The sequence below is a fragment of the Haemaphysalis longicornis genome, unplaced genomic scaffold (assembly GCF_048455015.1).
Source record: "Haemaphysalis longicornis isolate Haplotype H1 unplaced genomic scaffold, Haemaphysalis longicornis Haplotype H1 scaffold_2, whole genome shotgun sequence".
NCBI lineage: Eukaryota > Metazoa > Arthropoda > Arachnida > Ixodida > Ixodidae > Haemaphysalis > Haemaphysalis longicornis.
In genome coordinates, this window is record NW_027526295.1 from 147,065,158 (window position 1) to 147,077,525 (window position 12,368).

The 12,368-nt window shown below is 48.6% G+C and overlaps 1 protein-coding gene across 1 annotated transcript in view; it reads left to right on the plus strand.

Annotated features, from left to right (window-relative positions):
• Positions 1-12,368, plus strand: part of LOC144169290 (folate receptor gamma-like) — a 52,156-nt gene that overhangs the window by 13,124 nt on the left and 26,664 nt on the right. The window contains exon 2 of the mRNA XM_077698367.1: positions 1,989-2,186. Within this exon, the coding sequence (XP_077554493.1) occupies positions 1,989-2,186 (198 nt within the window). The remainder of the gene's footprint in view (positions 1-1,988; positions 2,187-12,368) is intronic.

Genomic DNA, 12,368 nt, shown 5'->3' on the forward strand with positions numbered 1-12,368 from the left:
TTTGCACGGCATTCCTTGCCGCCTTCGAGATCTTTCTTCGGCAGTTAATCTTTTTTTTTTTTTTTTTGCGAAAAAGAAAAAGAAAAGAGCGACTTTGTCGCATATTTTGTCTTGGGTATGCGTCACCTACACCCTACACTTGAATGTGCTGGTGGCTTGACTGTTGATAACTGTATCGTGAGTTCGACGAACGACGGCTGTGACGATGTACTGATTAATGAGGCCTCGGATGGGTGAATTGGTGCTGCTGCTAATTGCTTAGCTAAAACATTAGCTAATTGCTTAGAAACATAATGGCTTTCATCGTGTATCTCTTGGTGACAGCCGCTTTAATAACTAAACTTTACGCGGCACCGATGTAGCAGAGCTGTCGTTAGTTTGGTATAGGTACTCAGAAGCGAAGGTCACGCCTAGAGCGGTGGAAAGGGTTTTCTCAATAACGCCAACGGCGCACAAATTACGTGCACGCAATGAAATTGCCCAGCAATCTACCGCAATTTTTTTTTATCACCCGAAGCAACCATTTCATCATTTATGGCCGCCACGACCGCGCTATCAGGTCACGCGCTATCACCGGTTATCTTGCATGCCTAATTTTTTTTAAACGCTAGTCATGGCCTCAGGAGTGCTTCGTTGACGTCCGTGAGCACGGGCGCTTGGACCCGGCGTCATCGGTCTCAGAGATCTGACAACGGAACGCTCTGACGTTGTTGCTTCTGCTGCCTCGTTCCCTCCATTATGACGCTGCAGTGCTTCTCTAAGGCATGTAGCATTAGCGAAGACCGGGCGTTTTATTCCGTTTGCTCTTGTTATGCACAAGCGCTGACGCTGACTATTAGTGAGGTAAATTAACGCCTCGTGTCAGGCAGGCACAGACAAAAGAACAGGTGAGGCAAAAAAGTCGGAAGCTGGCTGAGTATGTGCGCTCTTCTCCTGTGCCGCAATTATTTTTTGCTTCGCGTGCTTTATTCTTACAAGTGGGCTTTGAGATTTCTTTGCACGTCGAAGGTCCCTGGGTGGCCAAAAATAATTGCCGAGCCATCCACAACGATACGTTTCGCATCCAGGTGTAGCTGCGGCGAGTAAAGCCACCAAAAATTTTTTTATTCTTACAAAATTTACCGGCTGACGCGACTTTCAACTCTTCTGTAATGGGTCACATATATTTTCGTGTTCCTTTTTTCTTCTTAATTTTTTTCTGCCGTGCTTTCTTCCCTTTTAAGATGTTCATACTATTGGGACTGTTATCTGGGCTGCAAATGCTCCGAAATTCAGTTTGTTACGGTCACACGAACAAATCGGAGCCAACGTTATTTAGCGTAACATACTGAAAGCGATTGTATAAGCAGCCTCCTATCCAAGGGATTGGATTACTTTTAACTCTAATCTATCTAATTTTGTAAATTTGCAGTGAGGAAAACGATCGAAGGATTTTGTAGAATCTATTGGTGGTATTCGTTGAAAAGTTTAGCTGCCTATTTCTTCGCTTGGCAACACTGAAAACAGCTACAGATATGGCCGATGCGCCACGGACATGGCGCGGCGCACTCACATGGTTGCCTGCATGCATGCGCGCCTCGCCATTGAATACAGGTCACTTTGTAGTCATGGGCCTCCCCTGCCACAGATGAAGCATATCCTGTGCTAACAAAGAATGGCCGCGTTTCTGCCTGTTTTGAGGCAAATGTCGCCAAGTGAGCCTTCTGTCGCCCTTGCCACGTAACACCCTCTCCTCCCTCCTGTCTCCTTTTGCTCCTCCCATAAGGAATGCAAGGGAAATTTTCTCAATTCAATTTTCCCGCGTTCGCACTGCTCGCACGCGCCATCTGTTGGGATCTGTTGTTTCTGTTGTGCTCGGAGCAGTTCGAGCCGACACCTTTTGTTTTAGTGTTTGCGTTCAGCTCGCCTCTCTGAAGCGTCGGCCCCGGCCGTTACACCGCGCGTGATGTGCAGCGCTGTCTCGTAACTCGCTCCCGCATCGATCGCAGTGCACGCCGTGGAAGGACCGGGCGTGCTGCACGGAGCAGACGACGCACGATGTCCACCACAAGGACATGTACAGCATGTCCCTCGACTTCTGCAAGGACCAGGTGGGCCGGGGGATGTCCGACCGCTGCCGGGAGTACTTCCACAAGGACCTGTGCTTCTACGAGTGCGAGCCCAACATCGGCCCCTGGGTCGTCCAGGTGCGTGTACGCGAGGGACACTGGCGTAGCACGCACTCTCCGGGCTGCGTACGATAAATCGCAACTTTTAGGTGCCTGCCAGTTTTTGTAACATACGCTAGTGATGGCCCTAACCTGCGCGCTAGTTCGTACACTTTTTCGGTGGAAGGCAGTTCGAACTTGGGCAAAATCAGAGGAGAGAGGACAAGAAAAGCAGGACACAGTGGCGTGTCCTCTTTCTTGCCCTCGGTTCTAGTAAAAGTTGGCTCTGGTTTTTTCGTTGTTTTCAACCTGCAATATTCAACTTTGACGGATGAAATGTAGTTGGGTCTCCTGCAGGCAGGTTTTCTGTGTACAGTTCTTGCAGTAACTACAAGCTACGTGTCTTTAGAAGGAAGTTTCCTTTACAAGAGTGAAATTGTTCGGGCACTGACGTTCGGGCTACGTAAATGCGATAGCTATACAAGGTGTCCCAGCTAGCTATCATGCACCAAGACTTAAAAAAAGATATACAAGGTGTCCCAGCTAGCTATCATGGACCAAGACTTAAAAAAAGAGGGCAATGGCGTTACTCGAAGAAAACATAGGGCATAATGTTTTCTGTACTGTGGAAAAGCGGACAGCAATTTTTTCATTAATGAGACTAATAAGACTTAACTAATTTTAATTATCTAACCGGAGCATTACTGTCCTAATCAATAAAATGTCAATGAGACCCGTTATTTGCCCTCAAGGGGCGGTATTTTCAGCGACGAACTAATTGCGTTCTCATTTATTCTGACTGATAAAGAAAACCCGCGCAATATAAAAGAAGTACCACGCGACGCCGCTACCGCGCGCATCGTAAAGCAGCGACCTGCCCATGCGCGCCGATTCTGCGTGCCGAATTGGTTATTGCTTGCTTGTTTTTTTTTTTTAGTTCTTTCCGATGCCACTCCACCGGATGGTGCTGCTTTTAATCCTCATTTATCCGTTCTATACGCGTTTCCTCGGCCTGCCATCATCGTTACTTTGTCGTTTTCTCGCTTCGTTGTGCTCAGCCTTTGCCGATTCCCACTTGGGTACGTGCACACTTTCTGTGGGCTCGAAGATGTGCTCAAATAAGTGTTTTTGACGCGAAATTATTACTTGGCTAGGCTGGCGTAAGCACGCACACGGCCGGCGTCCACTGAGCGCGCACCCACTCGGATATCGTCCGCAAAAAAAAGGTCCACGTACAGCTGATAACCATTTGCTAACGTGTTTCATGGCGTTCCACGCGTTCCACGCCCGAAAGAATAAACCCCCTTAAAATATTCAGCGCGTTTCAACAGACAAAAATTCAGCAGACAAAATTAACGAAAAACGCATCTGCGCGCACTGGTTCATATAGTGCGACAAAAGAAAAACACGGTAAGAAACCCTCAGCGCGCGGCTTACGACACATAGCCCGAGTATATAACAAAAAGAAAAGCTGTGTGCGTCAGGAATTTTTCCGCGCAGTCCTGGTAGACCTTCAGCTTATGTGCAGGCAGTGTAGCAGTAGCATGAATAGTGATTTTTTGAAAAAAGTGGCTGCAGCGAGTCTGATACCGAAGTTGTCACTTGTAGTCTACTTAATTTAAGCAGGAGCACGGCCACTGTATGAGAGTGCGAATGCGCCCTTCATCGAGCGGCCGTGTCAGGAGGCTCGGCGACAAACCTAGCCAAAAGTAAAGGTTCCGATCGCTTCGGTACGATGACAGTGGCTCAAAAAGATATCCCGAAGATAACTATGGTTCCCACCGCAATCATTTAGCGGGGACGGCTGCCATACCCAAGTTTGCCATTTGTTGGACTACCCCGACGGAGCTCCTACAAACGCGGCGCTGCGTTATGGTGAAAGCGCCGCATCCGTTGAAAATGTTGCCGTCGATTAGCGCTCCCTTCCGTGGAAAAACATTTTTCCGGCCAAAATGAAGCGCTTCCACGCACGGATGGAGTGTTGGAGTGTTTATACAAATCCGAGACTTCCCCGTGCACGTGCATAGACGAGCTTCACGTCAAAAGAAAGTTCCTCGACGGAAACGGAAAGTCGACAAAGTTTCCGCATGCGTAAATGAACGAAAATGCTCGAAAATAAACAATGACACTCGCGCAGGCGGAAATGGTAGCAGTGTAGTTTACTTGCATACGTTGACGTTTGCAAAGAGAAGAAACGGTTCATTGACCCAACCATTAATTCTCGTTGCTGGCTGGTATTATAGGTAGTAATCTTTACAATCGGCATTGATTGATACGACCGCTACTTTTTATGCGAGGAGTCGCCGGCCGCACTGCTAGCAGAGCAAAGCTGCTAGTTTGGGCATTAAAATTAGCCCCATCTGACGGAACGCGCAGTCCCTACACGGCAGGATTTTGGCACGCCGGCTCCCATTACCTCCGGCGACGATGGGGAGGTCGCTATCTATAAAGCCGGTCGTGATAATGGTTTGCATGCAAGGAGCAGCAACAGCAAGTTTCGCGGGGCGCGTGTGGCAGATAAGGCACAAGCTCGGTCGCGATTTCTTCTTTCTTTCTTTTGTTTATTTCATTCTGGCCAACTCAGAAGCGGCCTTTTTGAGGGCATTGCTTTTATTTCGCTTCAGTTAGTGTTATTGTGGTTGACCTCCTAAGGAAAACATTTTGAATTGGAATGGCCCAGTCAAAACATTTGCTCAAAGAAACCTACATTATGAATTTGTTTTTATACCGATGTCATAAAATTAAAACGAAAACGCTGCACTAGAAAACTGAAACATAAAAAACACTACTTTTTCTAAGAACCCGTTTGAACCCGTTTGAACCAGTTTGATCCAGGTCGAACTGGAACGGAACGGTGTTCGGGAACTGAACCTGGAACCGAACCAGAAGGGCTTGAACGTGAACCCGAACCGAACCCGAAAAAATTGGGCCCATCTCCCCACGAGGGGGGACTCGAGTAAATGCGTCGCGTATGGGGTGGGTGTATTGCGTTAACGTTAGTGTTTGGGGGGTGGTGGTGGGGTGGTAGTGAATGTGTTACCTATTATTGCTTATTACTATTAATTATTATTATTTCTTTCATATATTAATTATTACTTTCGTGATTTTGCGACTCGAGTCCCCCCTCGTGGAGAGATGGGTTTTTCTTTTTTTTTGTGACGCAAGAAGTGAAGGCGAGGAGTAGGTTGTTGTAAGTCGTTATTTATTTATTTGTTGCTGTTGTCGTTGTATTGGACGCTGAGAACGACGGCTTCGTGGTCGCTAAAGTGTACTGTTAAGGGGGTCTTTAAGCAGTGGTCGTGCGTTGCAGCAACTGGTGAAGACGAGATCGATGCAACTGCTGCCGTGTATCAGCAGCTTCTTGACGTAGTTTGAATGAGTCAAGGATATAAGGCGCGTTCGTACCCTTTGATTCTGTGTCGCATTTGTGGCGCAGTGGGAAGAGCACCATCTACCTCGCGTTCCGCCCACATGGTCGTGGGTTCGAAACGAGGCGCTGATAACTATTATTTTGTTTTATATAGTGTAGGGGGAGGGGTGCGGACCTGTTGTTGAGAGCGACGAGGGTAGCGTGATGCGGGAGAGGAGGAGTGGGGAAGAGGGCGCACCTGCGCGCTGAGCTGTTGCGGACGGACGGCGGACGCTATATGTGAGTTAAAGAAATGCTCTGCATTTAAAAATTCCGGTCCGACACTGTGTTGAAAACACGGCAACAAGGAAAGACGCCTTCGGCCCGCTTCTTATAGAGCGCACAAAGGTTTCGTATACGTCGTCTTCCCAGAAACCGAAAAGAAAAGCGTGCCGATTTTATTAATGCCTTTATTTCCATTCAGAATGAGAGGGAAAGAAAGCTAATTTGGTTAGCTTGACGGTGCTCCCTCCTCCTCGAGTAATACAACAATTATTCAAGAGGCACACAGCACAGCACAAAGTGCAAAAAAAAAAAGGAAGCAACATAAAATCAATCGCGCTGTATTTAAAGGCGTTTGTATATATACCTATATAAAAAAAGAAAAATGGGAAGTAAAATGAAAACCGACCGCAAGTTTCAAAAACACCTTTTTAAAGACTGGAACACCTTGCGGGCGAGTGGAACAGCAAAGCAAAAAACACATTCACAAAGCACTTCTTGTTGGTTTTTACCCTCGCTGAGTGGGAAGTGCTTCATCGCACTCCTGTTCACAGCTTCCGTTTGCGCAATTTACTGACGCGGTTGTCGAGCTCAGAAATTGTGACCACTTAACACACACACACACACACACAAAATGAAGGAAGCTTACACTATAACGCGTAAGACTTGAAGGTAGCGAAGCTGTACGCAACCTTCGCGACCATCTCGAAGGTTTAAGTTCACGATTGCAGCCCGTTTGCTTCTTCTTCGCTGCTGCAACGACCTTTATCCCATTATTGTTGCTATAAGTGTGAGCTTTAATTTGTTGGAGGTGATAATCATCGGACATCACCTCGGAGAGGCGTACGCTATGACGTGTATTTGTCGTTCCGAGCAAGTGTTGCCATGATTACGGCGGACAATGGAGGCTTTCTCGTTCCGAGCAACTGTCGCCATGATTACTGCGAACGCTGGAGTTTTCTTTTTTTTTTTTGCCAGTCTTCGCCAATCCCTCTAAAATTGGTATGATTGGCTTGAAAAACGTGCGCAGGGGACGCTGGGAGGTCGTCGCGAGGCATACACGCAACAGCGCTAGGCATTTCGTTGCTTCATTAACTGCCTGGCGGTCGCCGCAAGGCCTGCGCTCACGTGCGCGCGCTCGGAAATTTCTTGGTATTTGTAACTGTGGACACGAAAAGTTGTGATTTCCCTAACAACTTTTCTGTTAAAAAAAGTTAAGTGCACTATGATTTCCACAGCGACTCCAGAACATCAGGCTGCAGACGGGGGTTACCAGCAGACGTTTAATTCTACGGTCACTAGACGGGACGTGCCTTCCAAGCGTATTCAACACGTCTACTGGCTCTTATTGACTGTCTGGTCACCACCTGCCGTCGAGACGCCACCACGTGTTCTATTGAACACGGAACCCAAGCACGTTCGATCCTTCCGTTGTCAGCGCATACAGCTGCCCCCGGCCCTCCCTCGAATTGAAGTGTGACAGCATCGGTATGCCTAGAACAATACCGAGGGTGGGACGCATGTCGAAACATGGCCAACAGCTGGTATCAACGCTGTCGCCGTAAAAAAGATAAGTAAGCACGTCTGTTATTGCTTTAGAAAAAAACCTGTTCCGCATCCATGTGCCCACCTGTCTTGAGCCGTACTTTAAATATACTTATCAAGTTGTTATCCGAATTACCTTAGTAATCACAAAACATGAATTACGCACGGAAGCTTTCGACCACAAGTCCCCGCTTCGCAGTCGTCGTTTAGATATTCCAAGCTAAACAAAACGAGGTTGTTCTACGGGTGGATCCAGAATAGCCTCTTGGACGGGAGACTGCGTAATTCCTTGGAGCATGGCCAAGTGGGGCGGGAGAGGGTGGCTTGCAACGTTTGTGTGACGGTAATTTCAAAGCGGAAATTTCAAACGTGCTCCGATGGGGGGGAGCGTTGTATCCGCTGCTGATGTGTTCACGTGGTCACATCATTCCCACGCATGGCTGGGGACGATGTGCAGATAATGCTACGGAACATCGCGCTCTTTCAGTGAAAATTCCTCGGGCACATACGTCTGCTTAAGTGGTTTGAGGCGAAAGCCTAGTGATTACCAAATATTTTTTATTGCTACGTGGTATTTGCGTCTCTTCTTTTCATCTGCCTTTTGGCGCGAACTAATTACTCCGACAAACGGAGTGACCGCACTTTACGCTCAAGCTTCCCGACAGTTCAAGCTCTCATGTGCTGCTTCGTGCTCCAGTCACGGCGAACGCGTCTGGCTTATTCTTGTTCCATGTTCCAAGGTGCTCCGTGAGAGCGAGTGGACCGATTAGCCGCCGGAGAGGCGCCCACTAAGCGTGCGCTGGGGATAGAACGGGCGAACGCTCGACGTACTCGTATAAAGGAGATAGTGGGTAGGACGACGGGCGATAAGCAAGAGATTGAGCGGGCTTTTCATAACTACTATAAAGGATTGTTTGCCTTCCGCGGTATTGATTTGGAGGCCTTTGAGTTCATCAGTGCAGTTCCAAGTATTGATGAAGAGTACGAAGAAATTTAATTGATGAGGAGTACGAACAAAGCGTAAATCAGCCGATTGCAGTTGCAGAAGTTGAATGTGCGATAGATAGTTTAAACAACGGAAAGGCACTGGGTCCATACGGGTTAAATGCGGCCTTTTACAGAATCTTCAAAAACAATCTATCGCCACTCTTGGCAGTACTATTTAACCAGGCGTTCGAACTACCCGCCGCGGTGGCTCAGTGGCTAAGGCGTTGCGCTGCTGAGCACGAGGTCGCGGGTTCGATTCCCGGCCGCGGCGGCCGCTTTTCTGATGGAGGCGAAAAGCAAAAACGCCCGTGTGTACGAGATTTCGGCGCACGTTAAAGATCCCCAGGTGGTCAAAATTAATCCGGAGCCCTCCACTACGGCGCGCCTCATCGCCTGAGTTGCGTCGGCGCGTTAAACCCTACAATCAATCAATCAGGCGTTCGAACTAAATGCATTGCGACCCACTTACGGAGAAGCGCCCACGAGGCTGATTCCTAAAACAGAGAACACGGACAAACTTAAACGTGTTACATCATATCGTTCCACATCCTTGAGAAATGTCAATTACAAGATTTTCACGAAGGTGCCTGCACAAAGAATCCAATCTGTCATCAACCAGCCCAGGCGTGTGCCATAAAAGGACGTTCGATTTTTTTCCAGCACACACAAGCTAAGGTGTGTGCGGGAGTGTTGCGACGCTGCGCAAGCTCGCATGGCTGCCCTCTAGCTTGACCTGGAGAAACCTTATGATTTTGTGTCCCATCAGTTGCTGCTGATTTTAGATTATGTGAACGTAGGAACAGTCATCAAGGAAGGGGTGGCTCTGGCGTACCGGAAGTGCACCACGAGAATAATTGTTAACAGACGCCCGGGGCCCCATTAATGCGGAACGGTCGGCGTGCCAGGGCTGCCCTCTAAGCTCACTTCTTTTCTGTCTGTATATTGAGACGCTCTGCTTGAATATAATTGAAAATGAACACATTCGCGGGTTTCAGCTATGCGAGGCAGAGGTAACATTTCTGGCCTACGCAGACGACATTGCTGTTTCTGTACAACAAAGGCGAGTGTTACAAACGCGGTGGACGCTAGCTGTTAAACATTTTGGGTCAATCACAGGTAGTGGAGCAAAGTGGGGGAAGTGTTTGGGTTTCTGGCATGAAAACTGGTCTTTGACACCTAAATCTTTTGCCAACGTGAGCTGGGAAACCAGCCCCGTTAAGTATCTATAGGACGCTGCAGGAGTGCTACCAGCAGAGCGAACTGCATTGGCGTGCCCGAACGCAGGACGTGCGCGACAGGGCAGGAAAGTGGAAATGGTTTATTCTCTGAATGTTTGCTAAAGCGACCGTGGGTAATTTATTTTTTATTGCCAGGCTGTGGTACGTGATACAAGTGTTGCATTGCTGGCGTGTGAATGCACGAAAAATACATCGAGCATTTGCTGTCTTTATCTGGTCGTCTACTTGGGAACGGCGCTGTAGAGATTACCTTTTTCGACGCGCCAAGAAAAGCGGTCTTGGATTGGCCCGCCTGTTTGTGCGCCAGTTGGCAAACAGGTTCCTGTTTCTTCGGGATACAAGCAATCCTTTTTTGCGAACAGTTTGCCAAGTGCGGCTGTCTCAAGAGCTGCCGGAATTTGTTGTATCCAGTTTGCACATGCAGGGAAGGATTTTGAGTTATTCTAAATAAGTTTTCATGGCAGTCAAGTTTCTGTCAACTCGCTTTTCGGTGGACTATTTGAGTACAGTGTCATGTAGAAAGTTATATAAAGATGCCTGCTACAGTCTGTTGCCGATGCCGCGATACAGAGAAGTGTACAGTGGAGGCCGGCAGGATATTCACCCGGTTGTACAGGCGTATGAATACAACCGGGGGTGAAGTCATTATTCTTGAAACTTCATTCGGGGACACTTACTGTGCAAACTTAGTTACAAGAAAAGGAGTTAAGTACACCTTGGGGCACTGACTGCAAAATTTGTAAACGACCAGGTAACATAGAACACGTTTTCATACACTGTTGGATGGCGGTTCACTTTTGGGATATTATGCAGCGAACTTTACACAAATGCTTCCCACTTAACCCGTATGGTATACGTTATTTACCCACAGACAATCACGAAGGAGTCCCCAACAATTTAATAATGCTCCTGGACCTTCACAGCATATGGCGGGCGCGCATGGCGTGGCTCCATGGCGGCGTGGATGCCCGACCGGCCCGGCAGTTTCTTCGGGAGAGTGTCACGCACTTCGTTGAGGGTCAGGGTCCAGCAGCCAGTCCTAGATTGGTTGGGTTTTGTAGAGCCGTTAACTACTCTAGTGATGATCAAACGACAAAGCCGAGCCGAAGGGGCGGCTGGTAGATTTATGTCAGTGCGTGTCGTACCACATGCAGCCAAATTACCACATGTGTGGTAATTTTTATGTTGCACATGTGCGTTGAAAACTGGAAATAAGTTAAGAAAAGCAAGGCTAGCGCTGTACTTAGAGCGCTTGGCTGCTGCGCTGACGACCCGATTCAAATCCCACACGAACCCATTTTATTTTTTGTTTACAGCGGCGAACATTTTGGTAACATTCGTGCTGTCGTCGACGAAGGCGACGACGACTACGACTGTACGACTGCGGTCACTTTTTGCGTTTAATAAGACACGTATAGCTTTCGCCTTAATAACATACGGAACACCGCGACGGAAAGCGTCTGATCTGGCTGGTCAATTGAACAGCTATTGAACTTTTAAGAATAACCCACACGCAACGCTATAAAAACATCGTTGCGTGCATCACACACTCAAAATCACTTGCATTCCGCCACTCTTTTTCGCACTACAGACGGATTCACTTTTGCAGTTCAGTTGATTAACATGCGCGTGGAAATGCGGCTTGGGGAGTGAGTCGGCCAACCGACATCTTCGGCAAGAACCCCTTCGCCGGAAGCGAATTCGGCTGCGTGCGATTATGGAGATCTCTTTTAGGGACGCTACACGCACGCGCTCACTCTCTTAGCGCTCACTCACTCGCTCGCATTTTTTGTGAATATATGTGCCGAAGATTTTGTAGTGAATTTATCTTTCCTGGTGTTGCTGCTTAGTTAGCAACGACGTGAACCACTTTTGACGTAGTTGGCCTTAGTTGTTTCTACTTCTAGCCCTTCAGACACGGTACTGTACTTCGACAATCTCTTTCGGCCTCGCAGCTGTCCCGAAGCCAAAGGGAAGGAAGCACGGCAAAATGAAACCGGCTGCACCACATTCGAACCTGGCATCCGCTCACGCGATATCCCGCATGGTCTCAGTGCCGCCTGCAGTGGTATGCGCGCGCTCGCGTTTCATCGTGTCGTGTCCCCGACTTCTAGGGAAAGTGGTTCGCCGCATATCTGGAGCATGATATTCGCAGCGCCGACAAAGCTGGGCTGCGCGTCTCTTATGGCTGGCATCAATGGCGCCGCTCCGCGCGATCGCCTGCAGCCTCCGCTGTAATGCGCGCCTTGTCGAGGGACAGGCTGGACTCATCTCGCATTCGCCCGCGGCTGCCGTTCTTTTATAGGTCGCCATGGGCCCTTGCTAGTGGCAGCGATGAATGGAAAAGAAAAAGGCGAACGAAAAGATTATCAGTTGGTGTGTCTTGAAGAATGCGTGGGAAATCTCATCTGTCTTTCTCGCGAACTTGAGCCTCGGCCCCAAGCGCACGCTCTGCTCCTGGTTTGGAAATCCGCAACGCGGGCGTTTCTCGTGCGTGCCTCGTACACCGTGCCAGCCGTGCTATGCACTCTATCTAGACCCGAACCTGGAGTTTGCGTAACGACAGTAGCGCCAGATTGTTGTCCTAGCGGCGTAAAATCGAAGTTCTCGGCCGGCGATTGATAATCTCTCACTGACCCAATTGTTAGCGGCGCGCTTTTTTTTTTTTAGAGGGAAGGGAATGGAAGGGGGGATGGTATGAGGTTGGCCCAGAGCACGCATAGACGGACCCGGGGATATATTTAGGGGAAAGCGCGTTTGTTCTTGCGTTGCCGTCCATGCTGGCGTGGCCAGCAGGTACCCATATCAGGATAAAAGAAG